This window comes from Tyto alba, unplaced genomic scaffold (genome assembly GCF_018691265.1).
Source record: "Tyto alba isolate M040663 unplaced genomic scaffold, T.alba_DEE_v4.0 Super-Scaffold_49, whole genome shotgun sequence".
Taxonomy (NCBI): Eukaryota; Metazoa; Chordata; class Aves; order Strigiformes; family Tytonidae; genus Tyto; species Tyto alba.
Window position 1 is genome coordinate 3,999,775 of NW_024881325.1, and position 25,012 is coordinate 4,024,786.

At 41.0% G+C, this 25,012-nt stretch overlaps 1 protein-coding gene across 1 annotated transcript in view; it reads right to left on the minus strand.

Annotated features, from left to right (window-relative positions):
- Positions 1-25,012, minus strand: part of FGD3 (FYVE, RhoGEF and PH domain containing 3) — a 114,898-nt gene that overhangs the window by 52,598 nt on the left and 37,288 nt on the right. The window contains 1 exon segment of the mRNA XM_042807033.1: positions 864-1,034. Within this exon segment, the coding sequence (XP_042662967.1) occupies positions 864-1,034 (171 nt within the window).

Genomic DNA, 25,012 nt, shown 5'->3' on the forward strand with positions numbered 1-25,012 from the left:
CAAACACCTCTCAAACTATATGCTTTCTGCATCCACAATTACCTTAAAGCAAGCACCCATTATATACAGTATTTTAATCAATTCTACAATCCAGAGGGTGGTGGCAGCGAAGGCACTTGGCAACTTGATATCACAAAGAGAGACCACATGCCATTTCACTGATGGTGAAACATGAAAACCATTTATCCTCTTTCAAGAAATTTACTACTCACTTTTTTTAGCACTCAGAAGTTTTAGGGAAGAAAAGCCTGGGGGACCTGAGACCTGCCTGGATACCAGCTGGAACATGCTTCTTCCTGGCTTCTCTTCTGCCATACTTTGTGATTGCCACCTATTTGTCTATGATTCTGGATGGTCTGTGGAATTACCACAGCGCACATGCTACCCTTACATGTGACTGGTTTATCTCCTATTTCTCATTTTTAGAACATATTCATTCCATTTAGACATTTCCTGTTGCTATGAAGAGTTCTGACAACAAATGAAAAACAGACTAGGTTTAAACAATAAGCCATTCCTACCTAAAGACTTTTTTTTAAAAAATTAATAAAGAACAAAACCAATATTGCTAAATTAAACTTACACTTCAGAGCTGCGTGAGGTGTAACAGCTGTACAGGAAATATAAATTGAGAAGTTAAGTAATCTGTTATTCTTGAATCATTTCTTCTTGAAGGCTTTCCCAAGAGATTATCTAATATTGAAAAAAATTCAGATAATAAAACCCTACCAGCTGTATTGTAATGTTAGAACATAAAAATGACTATTTTGTTGTGACCTAAAATCAAAACAATTCATTTAAAAATATTACACTTCACGTGAGATAGAAGCTTGTACAATTGCTAGAAGGACAAAGCCACTTGCCTTGGGGTTTCTGCAGAGGATGCATTTTGGCCAGTGGAGTTCTGGTTTTGGGCTTCCTTCCAGTTTGATGGATACATTGCGCTGGGCTGATGTGCTGCAGTTCCCCACATGCTTCCAACGCCGGATTTGACTCAATGTGACATTTGATTTGAAAAGGGGAACAAGGGCAACCTGAGGGAGGGGGGGGGAGGGGAGAAAAGTCAATATTTATTTCATTCTATTAATGCTGAAGAAAAATTGAGCTACTTATAGAAGCATATCACTCCATCCAAGCTCCTGAGGAAAGGGAGGGGGACAGAAGAGGGGTGATCCATTCACTCACAGGTTATTACAACCAATATATCCAGCCTTAATAATCATGTCAAACTAGCTGACTGATAAGACAGATGGAATTTTGGTAATCCTATCTTTAATTACTTCTTTTATTATGGGCACTGAAAAGAGGAAATATAAAAGATAAAGACCATTTCTCCAAACAGAAATACAGGTGCCTCAGCATACAACATCATGTTATTTGGTAAAACACACCTAAGTTATGTTGACTTAGAAATGCGTCCTGTGCGGGAGGAATGGTACAAGTGCCATTCCTTTAGGAGATTTAATGATTCAAGCTGCATTTTACTGCTAATTATTATTCCTCCTTACATAAAATATTAACATTCCTTCAAAAGGCTCTGGTCTAGAAGATGCCATTAAGATATGGCCCACTGGGAAAACAGAAAATTAAGTGATTAATATGTTTGCTTGTCTTTTAATTTAACATTCTTGATTCATCTTTGTGGGCACTGTGGGAATAAACCCATATATCCACTTTCACAGTGGATATGTCACTTTTTGATTTGGGAGTTTTTTTGACTTGTGGTAAGCCTACAGCTACATGAAATCCTCATGCCAGTTTTACCAGTGTGTCACAAGAAGGCAAAAACCAAAGAGTTTAAAAAATACTGCAGTTTAAAATTTCTGCATATGAATACATAAATATATATGCTTCCAGCAGTACCAAGAAACAGAAAATGTATCAAATGTAGAAATCTGAATGCTAATCCATTAAAAAAAAAGGGCAAAGAAAACATGACAAACATTCTTTCCACACTCCTGTTTTAAACTGGACTAGTTGAAATCACCAGCATCTTGCTGGAGTGAGAGGTGACCTGCATCATATAGAAAGGATTCATCTAAATGCGAAAAATCAATCTTCACCTTCCAGTGATGTGTTCAAGAACATGGCATTAGCTTCACAAATGCAACCTACTCTTGGCCAGATTTGATATAAAGATCAAAAAACTGAACTGACAAGCACCTTCATCTACATCAACTAAATTACCCTGAGTTTTTACTAATGGTATTAAATCAGGATGTGACCTTCTGAATAAAGACTTTGAAATCTGAGCCATACAGACTGCTTGGTAAGATTAGCTGAGAGCTGGCCTCAAAATGCATAAACTTTTACAGTGATACAGATTTTTACTTGTTAAATAATCATAAAATATTAAAGTCAAATTTGCTGACAAAAATAGATTCAGGTGGTGCAAATCTATTCACTTTCTCTGCCACCCAAACATATAACCCTTGAATTCCTCGGTATGGCTGGCAGTTGTTGCTCTTGAAACTTCATTAGCATTTCTACCATAAAATCTGCTTTTCAGCAGATTTGAGACCAGCTATTATAACATCCTGCCAAGTGAAACCACAAATTTATAAGTACTAGGTTATGTTTAAAAATAATTTTATTTATCAGGAAAATGGAGTGAAAGTAGAGTAGATTATTAGAGAAGATTAATAGATTATTGCAAACACGTCATCACAGAAGGAGTTTATGCAGATGCCTCAGCTCTGGGTACTGAGAGCTTCCTGTGACAGCAACAGCAGGGAGGCCAGATTTTTTAGGGAAAAGGCTGAGACTTCTTCCTAATTAACAGCAGCTCAGCACAGCAAGAAATCAAAGGAGTGCACAAGGGAAAAGCTCTAATTCAAGAAAATAAAAAGGGCAGCATACATACAGAAGACTGTTTCAGCAGGTATTCACCAGTGCCTGTGACTGGAAGGCAATCCAGCAGTGTTGCATTTTCCGAAAAATTACTTTAATGATCCAGTTGTCAGTGAACAAATCTCTGTACCTACAACAGCTTTCCAGAAAACACCTCTGACCACGCTATGTCGTTTGATCATAGAATCATGGCACCAGCCTAGTCTCTGGCAAGAGCTGAACGTCCCAGATGATGCGGGATGTGACCACAGTCTCCTGAAGCGGCTGAGGGAGGAGACCCACAGTTCCTCCATTCCTTGGGTACCGCATCTCTGCGGGTCCTCAGCTATGCATCCTAAGCCGATCCCAGCTATCCTTCTGTGACCTGGGATAAGTTGCCCTAAGCATTCCTTGGTCCTCTTCAACCACTGCCACAGAAAGGGACTCTTTTGTTGGCATCACTTTGTAAGTTTCAAAAAGAACTAAAAACCAATTCCTTTTTCTTTCCTACTGAGATCCACCACTGTGAATGCAGGTCTGACCCGCTGTCTGTCTTTATTGATAAAAATAACAGCTAGTGGTTATTTGTTTCCTTTACAAGTGCATGGCACCACCAGACACCTCTTATGTCTAGGCTAAAAGCTCTTACGACCTGCTTGTGTTACTGAAAATTAAAGTGCTTCAATCCCTATTTTATAAATCCACATAAAAATTCTCCTCTCCTGCTGCATAATCCTGTCCAACAGTAAAGGCACCTCCACTGGTAATTACTCAACAAATGCATCTATCTTGCCCAAAACAATCTCTGAACTTGATTCCAAATGCTCCAGGATTTTGCTCAGAGGCATTTGCAGAGCAAATACTTAGTGATGCCTTACCCTACTTCCCATTAATCAAGACACGATATGAAAAATTAAAAAAATCCATAGTTCTCTAAAAATACATTATATCATCTTTCATATTGCAGATATAAGTTGCTGCTGAAAACATATCGCAGTTCACCTACTGCCTGTGCTTAACCCATGAGTTTACTGACAGTACATCCGAAGAGCAAGTGGGCACAAAGCAGAAAATAAAATTGATATGAGTAGCTGGAAAGAGGAGGAACATGGAAAGCCACAAGTGCCTTAAACACCAAATGTAGTGCTGGCCCTTAATCAAGAAAAATATGCATGGGTGAAACCATAGAAGTGGCTTTTATTCTGTTTTATTTAATTTAAGCCAAGATGGTTCTCTCTATTCATCTCTGATGTGGCCCCTAAGGGCTGCTTTTTGCACACAAGACAAAAATCCGCTTTCCTTACATATTTTTTCAAGTGCTATAAAATGATCTGTGAAAACAAGATTTACTGGATTATTTCACATGGAATTCTCTGAAAGTAAAACCCACTGTCTGCCAAGCATGCTCCAGGGTGCTCCTGGGAATGGAAAATGAGAGGACAACATAAATAAGCTCCAGGTGTAGCCCAGGTAGCCACCCCCAAGATGTCCATGGTTCTGCCAGACACTTTCAGAGAGGGGAGCAGGTGACAGGCCCCCCCACTGCCTACCCTCCTGCACCTACCAAACTGGCCAAACTCAACGCAGAAACCACCTCCTCTTTGCTCTCCGGTCCGGCACTGGATCGCACAAACCCTCCCTACACTGGATTAGCTCTAACTGCCATGGAAGCACTTGGGAAGTGTACTGGTATGTGCAAATTGACAAAAAATGGCTATTTGTGTCCAAACCTTATAAAAGGCTACTACTAATAAACTGTTATTCCCAGAGAGACTGCCTAACGCTGACTTCACATCTGATCCCTGGTTACTTGCGACAGCTCTGGGCAGAAAGTTACAGCCTGTCTGGCCATGGCGCGTGCCAGTGCCTCCCAAGCACGCACAGCAGGCCGAACGCTAAAAACCGGAGTGTGCACTTCCAAACGTATAAAACTCTGCTGTAAAACTGCTCCACTATGCGCAGTCCCTGTGTCTCCAACATATTTATGCACAAGTACTTCATCACCTGTTTGTAATTCTACTCACACGAACAATGCTGCTTACAATTTGTATGTTCAAAACCAATCCAAGCAAAAAAGGACAAAGATGATGCTTTCCAGAGATAATTTTTTGCATTATATTAATAAAATAATATATTGTCCCGGATTTGAGTGAGTGGTGGGGGAGGGGGCTATCGGGGCGGCCCCCTGTGAGAAGCTTCTCCAAGCTCCCCCAGCTCCAAGTCAGCTCCACCTCTGCATGAAAACTGAGCCCATCGGCTGCGCCTCTGTAAGAACAAATTTAAGAAGGGATGTGAGGAGGAGCGGGACTTGTGAGGAGGAGTTGGGGCAGCTGCGTGAACACCAAGGTCAGTGGAGGAACGGAGGAAGAAAGGAGGGGGGAGGTGTGCCGGAGCAGAGACCCCCCTGTATCCTGTGGGGAGACGGCAGGGCGGCCCCCCCCTGCCACCCATGGAGATCTATCGTGGAGCAGACATTGATTTATGGCCTGTGATTTTCACCTGGATGAGCAAGGTGTCTGTGCCTGAAGAAGGCCGGGGTCTTGTGGGAAAAGGCAGCCCTGCTGCTGTAATTCAGTGCTGGGAGGATTGCAGCATGTGGGGGTGTCCCACGCCAGAGCAGCTCGGGAAGGGCTGCAGCCATGGGAGGGAATCCAGTCGGAGAAAGTTGGTGTCCCATGCCGGAGCAGTGTGGGGAACGCTGCAGCCCGTGGGAGGAACTCACATCGGAGAAAGTTTGTGGAGGACTGTCTCCTGTGAGAGGGGGACCACATTGGAGCAGGGGGAACAAGTTCCAGAAGCTCCCCCCACCGAAGATGGAATAAGCGGCAGCGCTGACTGCACCCCCCATTCCCTGCCCCTGCGCTGCTGGGGGAGATATCGGGAGCAGAACTGAGCCCGGGAAGAAGGGAGGGGTGGGGGAAGGTGTTCTCAAGATGTGGCAATGCTTCTCACTGTCCTACTCTGTTAAGTGTTGTTGTTAGTGTCTCCAATAAATGGTTGTTCTTTTTTTCTTCCCCTAATGAGTCTGCCTTTTGCCCGTGACCATAATGGGTGATTTGCCCCTCCCGGTCCTATCTGGAACCCCAAGCCTGGCTTATTTTCCCCTTCTCATCGCTGGGGAGAAGGGAGGAGTGAGCGGCTGTGTGGTCTCTGGCTGCTGACCAGGCTCAAACCATGACATATATACATTTAAGGCTCCTACAAAGGTAAAACTTAAACAAAATTTCTGAAAATGCCTAAGATAATGTACAGTTTATATTTTTACTAAAATTTAAAAAGTTACTTCAGTCTGAGAGAATTCAGTGCCACTGGGAAACTTTCATGGCACAGAGAAATTTCTCAACTATCTCCCATTATCCTCACTAAGCTGTATGTACCGAGAAAAAAGCCCATGTTTTTCAAAAATTTCTCTTAGATGCTGTTCAAAACTTGAAAACTGTGATATATTTTTCTATTAGACCAAGACAAAATATAAGGATTTTGGGCGCTCCACTGAGTGTAGGGACCAGTTGAACGTAGGCAGCTGAATTTCAGTTCTCAGGCTTTTCTCCCAGTGTACAAGCCAGATTTAGATCTTGCACTTCGCACCTAGTCCCCAGGTAGCAGCATTCAAAAATAATCCCAGTTTAAATAAAAAGTATCTTGGAGGCCTGTGCTAGACAGCAGCAAGTACCCCAGTATGATAACAAGCTACTGGTTTGGCATGTCCTATGTTTGCTGATCCAACAGAAGTTCTTACCCAGCTCTCTTTTAGAGGAAGAGATTTTTGCAGTATTCTGCTGAAACAAACAAAGCCTACACCTCACCAGGCTAGCCCACCTCCAACACCCCCACAAGAGGCATGGAGAGTACACAAGAAGTAAAAGGGGTGACAAATGCTGGACTAACAGGAAAAGGTTCTACAGACTAGACACACTGGAAAGGCATTAATAAACAGCAACTACTTTAGAAGTTTGCTTTCACCAAGAATTAATACCACTGGGGGATTTCTCCATCCACCCACAATGATGAACATGACTTTGAATGCCTGCTCAAGGGTCAGTTCTCAAGTCCTCTGCCATGCCCAAACCTGGGACCCCTAGGAGAGGGGAGACTCTCCCCAGGGCTCCCGGCTGCCCCACAGGCAGCACAACCCCAGCCATGGAGCCCCCACGGCTCCTCCTTGGGGCAACCTTCCCTGCCATCTCAAGGGAAGAGAAAATAGTCTTAGCGATCACTTGAAGGGCTTTCCTACTCCTGCCATCACTGCTACCACCCACTGCTGTTGTCCACAAGTTAAACAAGCTCTGGGAGCTTCCCGTTTCCTAATTCTTTGCCGATTTAGGCTCTTTGCAACATCAGTGAAGTCAACAGCTCCAAAAGGCAACTCACTGTAATGTGACCCATCAGGTCCAACTCTAAGCACGGGAAGACATTATAATTCTCTTATTTTTCTTCAAGCATCTAGAAGTGAAACTATTCCAGATGGAAACTGGCTGATGCATCCAGAAATGCATACAGTAGTGGTGTCTCCATTTCTAATGCTGTTTTGTAATACGCATCATGCACATCAAATGGATAAGGAACCATCACCAGTTTGATTAAAAACCTGCCTGCAGGAAAATACACAAAAGATAAATGAGCTGGAATCTATATAATGGTAAAAGACATTTCTGCAGCTAACAGGAGTCAGGACAACTGAGCATGTGCCCAGAACTGACCAGATTTTAAAATAACAAGAAGAAAAGCCCTCAGCTGTTAACATGTGGAACTAATTTTGAAAGCTATTCCTTGCCTAGCCATCTGAATAGACATCTTAACAGGAACTTAGCTCTTCCCAAAGTCTGGCTACAAACTGAGCATGTGCCATGTACCTCTAACCTCTGCCAACAGGTTTCATTATGTTCAAGCACCCCTCTATTTTCAACAGAAACATTCACTTGTGCATTCCCTAATGCTGTCACTGATAGTGAAGTTCCCATTCTTTTCATTCCTTCCTCCTTAGTTAAAGCCTTTCAAGGAGGAGAGATACAGAAATCGACTGCTAGAAAGCAAAGGGCTGCAAGGCCAGAGTTAATGTATGTATCTGAATTTAAAAAAGAATCCTGCTAAGAGGAACTGTGACACAAATTAAAAGGTGCTGATTATGTCTTCTTAGGTCAGCAGGAAACTGGAGAGTGGTATAATTCTCTGTCCTTCATGCTCCGGCTGTTATTACAGACACAGCTGGGTAAGGACATCTTTAAAGAAGCTACAGCACTCACTACACCATAGGAAAACCTACCGTTGACAGTCTTACCTGCCACACACTGAAAGGAAATTTATTTCATGGTGTCAGCTCTAGCAATAGCACAACGTTATCCTGCTTGTTACAGGCAATTACAAAGCATCTAACACCACCCTCAGAGCCATCCATGACCAGCAGCTCTGGAGACCATGTTTTTCCTCATCTCCCCAATTTCATGTTGCCCTGCACTAGACTAGCTCCCAAACCCCTCCTGCTGAGCAGAAAGGAGCAAAGACTTTCCCGCTCTGCCACCAAGCACATCCTTCTTTTCTCTTTTACACTGCTTCATAATCTCTAGCATTTTCCTCAAACCCACTTAAAACCTCACCTCTTCCTCCTGCCCATGGCCTGTAAGACCCCCTGACAGGGGTGTAAAGCAGCACGCCCTTCACTCAAACCCAGCTCAGTGACACTGACAATGGTTATTTCACACTATCTTTTTTCTTGGCACTCCAAAACGACAGCTTCAGTAAAAATAGTAACAACAAAGTTATCACCATAAGCCTTCAGAAACAGACAGAATCAAGAAAACATTATGTTCGAAACTAAGAGAGAATCTGGCATAGATTGCAATTCTAATCAAAAGACATGTATATTACTTACTTGTGTTCAAGAAGAGAGCCCCACATTTGTTCTTACTTGCTCAAGTTATAATACAACCAAAAATAAGGGAGACTAGCTCCTGCTGCAGCTCTCATTTCATGGCCTAAATTGCCATGCTCACAGGAACTGACCTCCCCCATCCCACTTCCTACCATCAGTGCGGTTAGGTGACTCAAAGAATATAAATAAATGTGGCAAACGCGAGCAGAGGAGCTTTACTAAGCAGAAGTTACAGGAGATTGCTGCAAGTCCGCAGAAAAATGCTCTTTGGTTTTAAGTTTCATACACGTCTGAAACACAATACATAAAATGCAGATAGTTTAGAAGCCTCAATCTTTCTGAAGTAGAAAAGAAGAGAAAGCTGGACCTCTTTACAAAGCCTCCTGCTTACAGTTCAATATTAATGCAAGAATGGTCAGTAACAGCACTGACATGCCACAGAAACAAAAAATCCCAGTTCTCAGCATTCAAACTCTCAGACTGCTTCACAGCTCCTCTATGAAATGATGGGCCCCAGTGCAACCACATGTTGATTTCCCAAAAGAGCTTTCTAAAGGTGAAGGTGCTAAGTCTGCTATCAAACAGCCCTTGGAAGTGACAATAAATGCAATTCAGCAGGCATGGGATGGAGCTGGTTAAAAGAAGCCCATCAAAAGTCCTGAAAATTTTCAACACTCCTTCTCCCCTTCCTCCTGCTCTCCCAGCAGAATGCTACCAAGCAAAACAATAAAGGAAGAAACAAAATGTAAAATTTTCAAATGAAACTCTTCGTTTCATGGCAAATGCTGTCCCTGGGGAGCTGCGGAAGAGCTGCTGATTTGTGTCCTTACAAGAAAAACACAAAGCCTGCAAACAATGCCAAACCATGAGGAGGGCTGCAAGAAATTTTGTATATTCAGTTTAACACACTTACAACACCACAGAAATACATCCAGAAAAAAAAGAGGATTTTTCACAGAAAGAACCAAACAGCTCAAATTCAGGATTTGGTGTACTTTTATCCTGTTCTGACTACTTTTAAATGCCTTAGGTAAGGACGCTTCCTTTAACAGACATTTCTATAGTGTTTTGAGGGTGACTATTGAACAACGCTACCATAGTATTTTCCATAAACTTGCATCAAGATTTCTCACTTTTAACCTCATTAAAATCTTTTAAAGTAAGCTCCTGCATTCTAACCCAAATAATTCAAGGCTATGCTTTATTGGCACGGGTACACATACCTCTCATCATCTGGATCACAACAGGCACATTCTTGAGAAATCAGGTTTCAGCTCTGACTTTTTCTGTTCTTGAGACCGGTCCCAAAGGCCTGTTGCTCCACTGAGTATTGCTCCCAGCAGTGAGCTCCCCAAGTACAGCTGTACTGCACGCTCACGCTAGAGAGCCACAGAGGTACCTATAGAGCTTTCATTGACATTAAGGATATTTGTCTGGCCACTGACTATTTCGCTGTTGTCTTTAGAGGATGCTGAGATTTCACTCTCGATTTATAACTCTTTCTAGCACTTCACTGTTTTTACATGCTCAGCTCAGTGAAGTCTCTGTATCCCTCATTACAATCTTGGTTTTATTACCCCATCCCGAACAGCATCTAATCCAGCTGCCTATGTGATGCCACTCAAACCCTCCTCTGCCTCTGGGACATTTCATTCTTGATCACACAGCCAGGGATTACTTCACAACTGCTTTAAAGAAATTGTTACAGAATTCGAATGATTCTTTTAATCTGGTTTAATTTCATTTAAAGAATTAGCTTTTCAACAGACCTGTTAGTTCCTAACACAGAAGGCAGGACTCCTGGTGTCGGCATGGGCTCTCACCTCCCAGGATCGCTGGGTGCAGCTTGGTCACTAGGGCTTCCCCCTTAGACATGGGTTAGCGGGCAAACTGGTATTAACAACTGTCTGGAAAAGTGATTCTTAAGTGTTTGCTCTACATTTATATGTATGTATATAATTCATATATGTTTATACAATGTACAACAGTCAAGAGATCTCCAAGCAACAGAAATGAGGAGCTTCACATCTGATTCTGTATTTCAGCACCACTCAACATATGCATGTAAGCCAAATTCCTGCCAAGATCTTTATACTTATTACATGATAAGGTAAAGAAAAGGCAGAAACACGAGCATGTCACAGAAATCCTGCTGCTAGAAAGTCATTACGCACAACCTCACACCGAGGCAAGGTAAAAAAAAAAAGAGAAAAAAACCAAGCACATGCTCACTTCTACTTTTAGGCTTTTTATGTTGCTCTGAATGCAACTGGCCACCACACAACCCACAGGCAACACAATGCAAGGACTCTTAGACTGTTCAGTATTCCACATTCCCACCAAAGGGGAATGACAATATCTGCTGGGGTGTAATACAGGATCAACTCAACTTGCCACTGACAGAGAAAATTTAAACTACTTTCCAGGACAAAAAAGCAGAATCTAGCATTAACTGTGTGGAAGATAATTTTTCCCTAGCAAAAAAAAAAAAAATATTTTTAAAAATTATTATTATTTTATATCAGGCTGCCAAGCCATTTCTCACCAAAAATGAGGCAAAGGGAAAAAAAGCCCAGCACCTGAAAGGTAGTAAGTACCAGCTCCAGATGCTGGCAATTCCAATGGGGCTGTAGGAGTGGAATTAGCAACCAGAAAATCCATACTGAGAACAAAATAAAAATACGCTCAATTAAAAAGAAAATGAGAAAGAAATCGAATAAAGCACCACAGAATACATTTTCTGTCACGACTAACAATAGGCATATTAGAGCCCCAAAAGAAAAATACTTTATTTTCCTGTATGAAACAGGATGTGGTATCACAGTCAGCAACCACTTACCTTCGCCTCCTGAGGTTATTAGTGATGTGAAAAAAAAAAAAAAAAGCAGTTGTCTTTTTAAACCAAACAGAGCCCTCTGTTAACATCTGCATGGACAGTGAGGACATGGCTGGCTGTGCTGCACAGCCCCAAGTTGCCTTCAGTCACCAGAGTCAGTCCCAAACGTACCAAAACGTCTCCATAGGAAGGCACCTGGCTCTTCTAGGCTGGCATCCCAGGGACACCATCTCATCCCATCGCATTCAGAGGATGAGGGTCTACGAGGAAGCAGCTCCTCATCGTGCACAACTGTTATCCAAGCACTGGATGGATTCAAACTCCACATGTAATTATGTCTTGGATAATAAACTTCTAAGTGAATTAAATTTAAATTCTGCTGGAGCTTAGGTGGGGGCTGATGGATTTTGTTTGTTTGCTTTATTTTTTTTTTTTAAGTAGTCACAAGTAGTCTCTTGTGGCTTAATTTAAATATTGTAATTTCTAGCTCAGATTTCTGTTCCTTTGTCCATAACGCTGCTTTCTGAGCTATGATAACAAACTACACAGTCAATGACCTGACTGATGCCAACATTAAAATGTGTGTCTCTCCACCTTATCTAGGTGGCAACTCTCAAGCTCTTTCTTGCTATTTTTTGACAAACCTGTACCAAAGTAATTCTTTTTTGTTTTACTTATATTTTTATACCCCTCTGGAGAATATCAGTCAGCCCTTAGCTTTCATCTCCACAGCTGACTTCAACACAGATGCCTGCCAGTAACCTTTTCAGTGCAATAGCATTTCTATCACAACTCAGAATTTGGATGCATCTTATCAGATCTGGTCTCAAACTTTGGCAATACAATTTCAAGCCTCCTTCATGCAAGGTACACAGGAAATAGATTTTTTTTTTAATTCAAAAAAAATATTAATCTCTCACTCTAGTGTTGGAGACTATTCACTGGTAAGTCAATTATTGAATTTAGCTATAGTTTTCTCAAAATTTACACTCAACCTACTTTCATATAGGCATACAGAGAGTAAACATTGGGGGATACTGAACATCAAACCTCCATAACTGGAAGGCAGAGTTATGAACTTCTGTGATTTAATGAAGTAAAACAGACAGGCTACAAAAAACTCATTCTTCTGGAAGAAGCATTTATCTGACTTTTCCTCCCAAATGGTACAACTGAATTACTCTACGCTAAAATAATAAGTGCAGTAACTTTCTGTGGCACCAAGATCAAAGGTAGAAGACAAAAAACCTAAGATTCTTCCATCTAGTAAGGAAAGTAGGTTAAATTACATACAAAGATTGCAGCATAAAGAGTGACAAAGTAAAGTAGACTAGGGCTGATGGCAGCCAGTCTGACACTGCCAGTAACACTGCTCACAGCAAGCATCAGGGGATTTGGCCATCAGGTGGGGATGTCAAATGACGTACCTCTACAATGGAAAGGTAGGCAAGAAAAGAGCAGCCAGACTTATCTCCTTGGTGCATACAAGTCCTGTCCTACTTTTGCATTCTGAAGTATAAAGCAACTTGTTTAACTTCAGCACTAGATTTCAGACTTGATTCCTGCAGCAGGCAAGATTCAGATATCAGAAGTCCAGAATTCATTAATTCATAAAACCTCGTTTTGCCTTGATTTTCTCTTTTGCAAAAAGATTAATTGAAGATGTAAGACAATGCTCCCTACTCCCTAGTTTATTCAAGATTTCTTATTAAAAAAACCCTGTTGGTATTATATATCATATTGGGCAAATAACATGACCGGAGATAAAAATAAGGTCAGCTCTTGACACAGGCTAGAATACTAAGAAGTCTCGGTGATAGACAAGCATTTCTCACCATGATTTTACCATCATACTTCTTGTTCTAGCAAGGTGACAAGGAAGGGCTGAAGTCCCACATGCCACCACTGCAGTGTCCTGCAGCAGTGTTTCAACTTACCTTTCTCTCCCTCTTCAAACTGGCTTCTCATCCCATGTTTTTCTAGTTATCAACTCAGTATAGCTGTGGTCTCAGATTTAGCCTGGATGTTTCTTGCATAACATGAGGATGCTTACCCAGGGACCACTCCTGGTCCCCCAGAAGGGAACACTCCATAAAAAATTATCTTTGATTCCTATACACAGTGTCCTCTTATACCAGCTGAAAGGCCATTGAGGGTGAAGTACAATATATAGAGGCAACTATAAATGCACTTTCACCATGGATTTCCTATGTTAAAGCTATAATTTTGTCTATCTGACAACTTCAGAGCCCTCACTAATGCCAGATGCCTGCAACACAGTTCCTCTGAGAAGACGCATATGCTGGACCCCTGATGAAGGGGTGCAGGAAGGACTACTATTCAGTGTTCCTGAGACTTTCCTCTTAGATAAGCACAGAGCTTGCCTCTTTTTTTTTTTTTTCCCCCCCTTGATAGGTAACAGGGTTTTCATTATGATGAAAGAGTCCTGATTTATAATTACACTGATTATGCAAATCAAAGAACATATTTCAAGCTAACAACGCTCCTGGGACTTCGTATCTGTACTGCTTTAACACAGGAATTCTAACACCAGAGCAATCCATTACTGTAAAAACCTAAAGAGAATTTTATACTGGTTAGACACAAACAAATTATCTCAGCCAAAGCCATTTCAATTTGTTCCTTTTCAGAATACCTGCAACTAGGTGATTTACTGACTTGGGGATTCTCTCCCAAGAACAAAGAGGAAGACCTGCAATTCCCAGAATAGTTTATATGGTGGGAAGGAAGGGGAAAAAAAAATAAGGAAAAGCATTACACTGTCCACTTTTCAGTGAATTAAAAGACTATTTTACACAAAAGTGAGAAACAGGCAGATGTTAGTCCCTGTAAACAAGATTCCAGCCTTCATTTAAAACTGTGTCATAAAAAAGGTTTCATGTGCTTCATTTCTCCTTTTACTAGAAGCTTATTAATTTTTTTTGTTAACGACAAAAACACCATGCAAGACTCTCTCACACAGCACAGTTGATATGCTTGTGAATCTTCTTAATGGCACACATTACAGTGAATAAACTGCCATTTAACCAACAAGGAGAATAAAAATTATCATTTGCTTAAGATTTAATGACAATATAATGCATCTCCAACAGTGTCCCAACCAACCGGCTTTCTTTTTTTAATCCTGAATTATTAGTTTTAGTAAACCAATAATTAGCCTCATCTTATTCAAGAGTCTCTTTAGGTACTAAATAAAAGCAGGTAAAACTGCTGTCCTGGGTTTGAGTGGTGGGGGAGGGGGCTATTGGGGCGGCCCCCTGTGAGAAGCTTCTCGAAGCTCCCCCAGCTCCAAGTCAGCTCTGCCTCTGCATGAAAACTGAGCCCATGAGCTGCGCCTCTGCGATAACGTATTTAAGAAGGGATGTGAGGAGGAGGAGCAGGACTTGTGAGGAGGAGTTGTGGCAGCTGCGTGAACACCAAGGTCAGTGGAGGAACGGAGGAAGAAAGGAGGGGGGAGGTGTGCCGGAGCAGAGACCCCCCTGTATCCTGTGGGGAGACGGCAGGGCGGCCCCCCCTGCCACCCATGGAGATCTATCGTGGAGCAGACATTGATTTATGGCCTGTGATTATCACCTGGATGAGCAAGGTGTCTGTGCCTGAAGAAGGCCGGGGTCTTGTGGGAAAAGGCAGCCCCGCTGCTGTAATTCAGTGCTGGGAGGATTGCAGCATGCGGGGGTGTCCCACGCTGGAGCAGCTCGGGAAGGGCTGCAGCCGTGGGAGGGAATCCAGTCGGAGAAAGTTGGTGTCCCATGCTGGAGCAGTGTGGGGAACGCTGCAGCCCGTGGGAGGAACTCACATCGGAGAAAGTTTGTGGAGGACTGTCTCCTGTGAGAGGGGGACCACATTGGAGCAGGGGGAACAAGTTCCAGAAGCTGCCCCCACCAAAGATGGAATAAGCAGCAGCGCTGACTGCACCCCCCATTCCCTGCCCCCTGCACTGCTGGGGGAGATATCGGGAGCAGAGCTGAGCCTGGGAAGAAGGGAGGGGTGGGGGAAGGTGTTCTCAAGATGTGGCAATGCTTCTCACCGTCCTACTCTGTTAAGTGTTGTTGTTAGTGTCTCCAATAAATGGTTCTTTTCTTCTTCCCCTAATGAGTCTGCCTTTTGCCCATGACCATAATGGGTGATTTGCCCCTCCCGGTCCTATCTGGAACCCCAAGCCTGGCTTATTTTCCCCTTCTCATCACTGGGGAGAAGGGAGGAGTGAGCGGCTGTGTGGTCTCTGGCTGCTGACCAGGCTCAAACCACAACTGAGCTCAGATTTTTTGTTATGGAACTGATCTTTGTGGGGGACTGGGAGGAGGATAAACTAGCTTTTCTATTTTATCAGAATGTGCTGTCACTCCATACTGTAGAAGTTAAGAAAACTTAACTTCATTATTGAAAAGCATAATGAGTATTTTTACACTGATACACTATTTTGGTAGCAGAGCTGCACACTGCAAAATACAGAACAGTTTCACAGTAGTGTATTTCCAGTTCACAACAGTTATTAAAGAAGAACATATTTCAGCTCTTAGTCCTGCTTGATAATTCCCTACTTGAAGTTTACTGACTATACAGAAAATGACCAAGCTGAGGTCTTTGAGGCTGGAAGGGGCTTCTGGAGATTGTCTAGTCCAACCCCTCTGCTCAAAGGAGGGTCATGTAGAACTGGTTCCTCACAACCTGATTTAACTGTCTCCAGGGATGGACACACATATAATGGTACAACATCTATAAATAGGAAAAAAAAAATATTTCATTTAATACAAATGTAATGTAGAAGAAACAATAAATAAGCACTTTATTGAGAAAAGGAGTCAAAAGAAAACTTTATTTTTGTCTTGATGGGCAGGAAGTGGAAGGGAGTAAACAGGTCGCTGTGGTACCCTCTGCTGCATATTGGAAGATCAAGTGCCACACAGGGCCACAACAGTATTCACAATTTAGGGAAGTCTGTACAGCACTGAGAGGCTAAAAGCATCCTTGGTCCCGTGCCACTTCCTCATGCCTGTGCTTCTAACAAAACAATCCCACATGGCTGATGCAAAGCCATCACAGTAGAAGCCTCAGAGTGATTCAGCCACCAAGAGCCTAAATACATACCACTTTTTAGAGACTTTAGGCAGCCTACAACCATGACCAAAGGGCCATGCTACACTGCACTGGTTTCTCAGCTAACTAGAAAACACAATCCTTACACCACCATCAATGCAGCCTCAGGCTCTGAACACTGCTTCCATCAAAGACCCACGAAGCACATAACAGCCTGCCAGGTTATTCCACAGGGGCTTCACACAGGTGCTCCCAATGTCAAACTCGCATCACTTCCAACTCCAAGGGAATATGGAAGCATATCCTGCACTTTGCAGATGGAGGAACCAAGCATGAAGCATTATTTCCCTTGCACTACATCTCCTTAGGCAAGATCAATGCTTCCTCACTCTGAGCCACAGTCTCTAAGGTCTAAAGGAAGAGCAAGAAGAAGAACTTGGGAAGGTTAAAGGCGTTCCACAGAAACAACACACAGATAAATAAATTGGAAGAGACTGAAAACCACTGAACTGGCTCCAGTATTTTGGATCCTAGAGTGGACACAGCATAGTATAATGCATCCTTTATATTTATTTCAGCCTCGCAAGCTCCAAAGTAACACCAGCACAAAGGCCTGTAACACAGACTGTAGAAAAAAGCTGCCGTAAAAGGAATTATTATTAGTTTTCCAGAGAAAATTCCAGTTAATTTATTGTATCTGTAGCAACCATTTAATATCTCCTGTTATCTATAATTGCACTTTCATCAAATCAGTAACTACAAGATGTAAAAACAAGGACATTTTGTAAGCACCTAGGTGACTACTTGGGACAACAGTTATAAATCATGAACAATAAAATACTTATGACTTACTGCTAAATCTTCATGCCAAAGAAAAAAGCATCTCATACTTCATATCAAAATTGCATTACAATTCTGCCAGTAATGATTTTAAAGAAATTTTGAAGAAATCTGAAGCTCAAGATGAACATAAACAGGTAACAATTTCAGAGTCAGATCATTAACTCGAAATACGTATTCAAATTAATACCTTTAAAATAGTAAATACTTCCTCTTGCTTAGATAATAGTTTTCAATCCTGAAATAAACTAAGAAAGGGTCTGGTCTATCAATACATGAAATGTAACTGGCAACTAGCATTTTCAAATATAAATGTATAGCTAATAAGGATAATTATAAACCACATTACTTGCACAGGACGTATCTGAATATTTGTGTTTATAAAACAGCATTTACTGTATGGCAGTCATTCTTTCAATAATTACTGGTTATCATGACATTTCTTCATCATTGTTCCATATTGCCCTTTTATTGATGGAGAATATTCAATGCATACAACGTATGCTTGCTGTCAAAGCTGCATTATTAAGGAGAAAGGACAACTGAAAATAATGGAGGGATTTAAAAGTAAAAGTGATTACATAAATTTAGAAGTTATTAAGAAAAATGCAAATCATTTTTGTTGTAGAAGAACAACAGTAAAAAAAAGATCATTTCAGATAACGAATGACTCTTGTAATGAATTTATAATTCTGAGCTCTTACAATCCTTGACGGTGAAAGCATAATTTATTTCCATCATCATAATTGTATCAGTTCCTTAGAATGGGTTATGAATATATAACTTTTTGGTTTGGTTAGAGGTTTTTTAGATCTATATTGCATAATGGTTTCAGTTAGCCTCAACTACTGCAAACATCACGTCAGAAGGAGATGAATTAGACACCTCCTAGAGCAACACCTAAAGCGTGAACCTGAGTTAGCATCAATCAAAAAAGCAATAAAATAGTAATATGAGTATATCTCCAAATTCCCTAGTACACTTTCTGCTTCCTTGGCATCACAATGTTCAGTGTCAGCAAATGCTACAAGCACTCCAAAGTCCTTCAAACAAAAAAAAAAAAAAAAAAACCACCCAGCCAAAAAACCCCCCAAACCAGCCAAAAGAAAAACAAACAAGCAAAAAACGCTGAAGCACATGCATACATGACATGCAACAAAGTCTGACTATGCTGTTATGCTTGCTCTGGCCCACCTTGCTCCCCTTCACAAGTGATTGTCATCGACTTGCCGCACAGTCGCTTACCCACCACTGACCTGTGGCACTAGAGGGCTGCTTTTGCATATGATGAGCAAATCCCTCAAAATACATGATGATTGTCACCAAAGTTAGTGCTCAAGAAGCACCTTAAGCTGTATTATCCCCCCTCACAAAGAAAGTGGGGCTAACTAGGAGATTCTCAAAGTTTAGGTGCCGTCCCCCACTGTATCCAAATCCGGCATACAAAAATATATGTGTGAAGTCTTCATTAGCCACATCTTCCCACCTCCCTTATTAGGAAGTGACAGGTCTCTTTGGAGAAACCCGAGCAGGAGCACTGCCGCTGCAGGCCATTTCCAGGGTTAGGCCCAGGCACTGCTCCCGCCTCCGCCCCCCGCCCCCCTGCAGACATGCCACAGGAACAGATCCAGAGTGACCCACCCGCATCTCCAGGGAGAGGCTCTGCTCTCAAAATGGAAAAACTCCGGGCAGGTTTTATTATGGACTGTGGCAGAAGAAAAACCGTTACCATCAAGCAAAATAATTGCTTAGAGGTGGTTTTTAATTTAAAAGCACATTTGCACTAACGATCAGGAAGATTCCTATATTTTGCTCATGCAAAATGCATGGCTGCTGACACAATTACCAGGTTAAAACTAGAGACAAATGGAAAAAATTCAAGTTAATCTCTCCAATTTTCTGGTCACAGATCAGAACGGATTTCTTCTTTCTCACCGTTGTGCACCTTTTTCTCCTGGCCAGACACAGGAATGTAACTTCTACAGACTTATTTTCCTAACCAGGTATCTAGGAAAAACATTCTTTGACTCAGTGGATACTTCTTCCTCCCCACAAAGCAGCCAGTTTTGGATTCTGAGATGCACAAAAAGGCAACGTGCCTTACAAAAGGTTTATGTTAAGAGAAAGACATAGAACACAAGATGTACTAGCTGAGGAATAAAATATTAATCTTCCATTTCCTGAAACAAGGAGATGCACTTGATAAAAGAGAAGTGTTACTGGCCTAAGTGTAACAAACATTTAGTGTGTTAATGATCAGTTCTTTTTGCATTGACAAGTTTAATTAAGTAGATACCCAACATATGTTTTAGTAACCTTAGAATTCCGTACATGTAATTTAAAAGCATTAAATAATATTTGAATACCAGAGTGTATAGCATACACAAAATACATACAGTTTTCAAAATAAGTGACCCAACCATAGATTTTCCCTAAGTATTTCAGATCACTAATCTAATTTGATGATGGAATTACAACAGTTACAATACAGTTAAATAAAATAATTTTAGCCATGAAAACTATATTTACTTTTTCATATCAACTAAAATTCAATTTATCACATATTCTAAACTGTATTATATGCTGGGGTTCATCCTTCTTCTACCCAGTAATATATATTTTTACCTCAAAACACTTTCAGAATTGTAATTATATTTAACAGCATAAAATCCTAAGCCACTCAACAATCTGTTGGAAAAACAGATGATAATGTTAAATTAAAATTACTGGGCTTTGGCAACCGGAAGAAAAAAAAAATCACTTTTAAACGTTTAAAAAAAAAAAAAAAAATCACCTGTAAGGCTGATGGCAGGATTCATAATGACTGCATATAAAGTGGCAAAGGCTGCCAAATCAAGTAGTTTTGGTGTTCAAAGAGGATGCAAACAAGTCTATTAAGAGTCACCACCACCTACCCCTCGGGGATTGGGAATGGTGGGGCAGGAGTCTCTGCTCTCCCCAGAGAGATATACCACACTGCAAGACCATCAGAACTTACATCATGTAGGACTTGCATAAGCCTTTGTGAGCAAGCCCAAGCATACGATGTACATATTTCAACCCAACCCTTCAGCACATTTGCAGCAGCAAGCACACAGGACACAGTGAGGACATTTACTCCTACCCTGTTTGACTCATGGTGCAACACCAAAGAGCTCTGGCTGTTCTGGGAAGGGAAGAACAGATCCATGGAGAAAGCACTTGGCCGCATGAACCTCTCTGTGATCGGAAGTCATTAGTAACGGTAGGGAGAATTTGGAGTCTAGAAATGTATTCTAGCTTGAATTACAGGCCAATTTCCACCACCCCACCCCCCCCACCCCCCGTCTGATTTTTCCTTGTTTGATGAAGGAAGGAAAACACAAAGTTGGAAACTCTCTGGAATAAGCAGATGATGTGTTGGGAACATTCGGATACTACAATGACAGACATGATGTCAAACAGTTAATTACAAGTTATAACAGGGTATCATCAAACTGAGGAGAAGGAAGGTCAGCCTATGACCAGAGGGGCACGAGTAGGTAAGAACTGGCAATAACATAAAATACTCTGCTCCTATTTAGGCCTTTCTTGACAGCCTTTATTTTCCCTTGCAAGATGGCTGTAAGAATTAGTATTTTAATTTGCCTATGGGTGGCACTTTGCACCATTTCACAGAGATGCAGACAGTCACCCCAGTGTGGTACCAGCTATCGAGCAGTAAATATAATTTTTTCATTCCATTTTCATTTAGGTACAAATCCATATTCTACCTGACATTGCCTCATAAGATGTGTATCAGCAATAAGCGCTCCAGAAGTTGGCAAGCAATAGGAAGAAATGCCTGTAAACATTTAATACCACAAAAACCAACTGCCTGTTCTCCTTCTCTGATGATGACTCCAGGCAGGAGGGACACAGCACGAGCATAACTCGGATTAACACGGCACCCCCAGGTACTGCAGTTCAGCGAACTACTGCCCTCTCAGACCTGCCATCATTGTCTGTGTGATCACAGAGAACAAGAAACCTGAAACTGACACATTTTATCTCAAAATTGAGGCAGGCTAAGAGTTCACACATTAACGACTAAAGATCTGAGCTGATAAACGGTAACTTACTGTTCTGCCATAATTTGATTACAAACAGTTGCATTCCTGGATTCTTAAAAGGTTAAAATACTTATTTTGGTTTAGAACATTCCTTGATTTAGGACAAATGAAAAAGAACAGAAAAGAAAAAATAAAACCAACCACCCAACACCCCCTGCCTCCCCCCCCCCCCCCCCCCCCCCCCCAACTTCAATAGAAGCATATCAAAGGCCAGTACTGGTTCCTTAACTACTTCAACTCAGTTAACATTTTCAGGCTACCTGAGAAGAGATACTAGGCCTAACAGCACAAAAGGATCCAGCATCTTGCACTGCAGAAGCCTAATTTAATCCCCTTTTCTCACTTGACTCAGAGGTTAAAATTGGGAAGGAGAGGTAGAAATAATTCCTGGAGAATTTTCAGTTTTCAAATAAAAATGAGAATTTCTTTTAAGAAGTTAAAAGAGAAGTCTCATTAAGCAAAAATAAAACTTCCAGAAGCAGCACTCATCCACAATCAAAAGAGAATCAACACTTCTCTATTTCTAAATCCACTTTACTTTGTAGGTACTTGGGTAAGGGAACAGATCAGATTAAGCAAGACAACATGGGGAGCAAGATAGCTTGGTAGGAAGGTATTTCTAGATAATTCAGGCCCTAATCTTTGTCTATTAAACCATAAAGGGTAATGGTTTAAAGATCTTACAAGTGTCACACAACCATTCACATGCATTTCTTAAGATAAAAAAAGCTTTTGAAGTTGTTATTACGTTAGAAATTATGTCTCAATTGAGAATTTATTCATTAGCTATTTTATTCATTAGCACAACATGGCATTTGTAAGGTCAAACCCCCATTTTATATGTGCATTCACCTCCTTTCTCATAATTAGAATAAATCTGTGAGCTGGATTCATTGCTGTTGTTACCGTAGCTTAAATACTGTCTGCATACATATATATATACACAAAATCTTCCCCCCAGTCTGACATAAATCAACTCCCAAACTTGTTCCAACATGCAGTTTACTTCAGCACAGTTCTAAGCACAGATTTCCCACCTTACCAACACTTCTCGGATAGCACAAAACTATTAAGACAAAATACTGCAATCAGTGACACTTGAGGATTGCAAGATTCAGGCCAAGTTTTAATTAGCTTGGTTTTGTTTGTTTATTTTCACAGAAGCACATGATTAATTTTTCTTTTGTCTTTTAATATTAAGGAAGAAATAGGCTAGCATTTGTATTCACTATGGGTAATTATCTCAAAAAGCTAAGCTTCTCCTCCTGCACAGTGCTTTCAAAGGTAGACAGAGAAATTATAGCAGCTAGTATCAGCATCATTCACAATGCTGTATTTTGCAGAAGCTATTTATTCTTTGCTTTGTCCTTAACAATGCTTTGAACCAATTGCTGATTTGTCTGGATAATAAACATTGAAAATCCAATTCTTCACAGATGAATTGGAGTGAGTTTGAGTACCAGAGAATGCAGCTATTCATCAACAGACAGTCCTCACTGGGTGGACAACGGCTTAAATTTTATTGCACATTGAAGATGATATAATTACCAAGCTTGAAAGGAATGTAATGTATACCACCAAAGAAAGTATTAAGAGTGGTATTATCAGTGAAGGATAAACAATAAAGCAGTATTTTATCACTGCATGAAAAAGCAGTACTGATTTGCAAAACCCAGTTACCTACATTGTGCATAGCTGTATTGAGAAACAGTAAGTACTTAGGTGGAAACCTCATTATCAAGAGAGATGGATCATCCAAGGCTTAATGAAACCATATGAAATCTGGCATCCTTAGGTGGCTATCATTAGTCCATTCACTCGTATCAGTCTAATTGTAATTATTATTATTATTATTATTATAGGTAAATCTGTGGCAAAAGTATTTTTAACTCATCTCTCTAAAAGATACATCTGAATTATTCCGGTTTTGACTTGCCTCATCAAAATTTTAACCCATGAACTCGGCAGATCTGGCAGCATGGAACCTAATTTGGGCTGACACAATCATGCAATTTGCAGCCATTAGCCCTGTAATAACTACCAGCTAGCCCTGCTGGTAGAAAAACATTTCAACTGCTGCAGGTCCTGTCTAAGACACAACTTTTGTTGACGGCAAACTTCCTCTACATTAAAGAGAGCTGATGGCCACACCTGCTGCATTTCACATATTGAATACACTTCTATTTTCCCCCCCCAAGTATGATTTACAGTATTATTGGGAGCTACTTTACGTGTAGCAATGGATCTGTCCATATCCATCAGAGGAATTATTCTCCGACCAGCAGATGTAGCGTCTTCTTTCTGCCTCACTGCTGAAGTCACTGATATCATGTTGATAAGTTGGTGACATGTTAAATTTGTGTTCTTGGTCCTCACTTTGCTTTCCTCAGATGAGCTCCAAACACACCACAGGGGCACAGACTATAGATCATGGCAATGGGGGTAGGGGGGCAGTTGCCATTGCTATCAGCAGGGCAAATCTTAATTTACACAGCACAGTTATCTCTTTCTCCATGAAACTGTGGGTTTTGATCCCTGAACACAATACAAATTATGTAAGGATGGAAACGTTACCCACTTTAAATGTAGGCTCTCAATCATTTATTCTGAAGAATTTCTTAAAACCATGAGCAACACCACTGAGTCAACATGATGTAGTTAAAAAAAAAAATTTTTTTTTAATGAAGCTGAATTTAATGAAGTGAGCACATTATACTGTTTTTCCTCTATTTGCTCCATTCAGTAACTGAGCCAACAGGTAAACCAATGTTGGACACCACTTTTAATCATAAAATGTGTCTGTAGAAGGTTCTCGATATGCATAGCTTCCTTTTCTTAAATGCTTTTCTTCTGATCTTTTTCAATTATTTTTTTCTTTAAGGTCAAGACAACTTTCTCCCCACCACTTACATGCTAGTACTCTGACCCAAACCACACAGCGTAGTGCATTGCTGCCTGATCCCACAGAGTTCATCCCTTCTCTCTGGGGATGCTTCAAACTGGCAGCAAACGAGCCGCCTGAAAGACTTGCACGTCACCCTAGATTTAACTAAGTGGCTTAGAAATAAACTCATTTCATGTTAATTTAATAAACATTCACATATTGGTCGAGAGTTCTTTAGTTGGTTTCCAAGTACATAAGGATGAAGGAGAAAAAAAAAAAAAAAAAACAAAAACAAACAGGAAAACAGGATTTCCCCTACTTGGAAATATTCTCTTAGTCTTCTCTTACCCTACCACCTCATAAAAACAAACATTCATCCAAACTGCTGTACTTTGGGAACACAACATAGGACAAGTACAGAAATAAATTAAGACGTAGCAGTTAGATAATCTAGCTGTTAACTGAATACTTTAGAGCACTAGACTGTCAGATTCTATTTCTACTTTTTAAAAATAATAATAGAAGAACAATTAATGAAACATTGCCTTCAGAATACCCTGCACAGAACAGGCACAAGAGACTGCTGCTCAGAAAATGTATTTGGT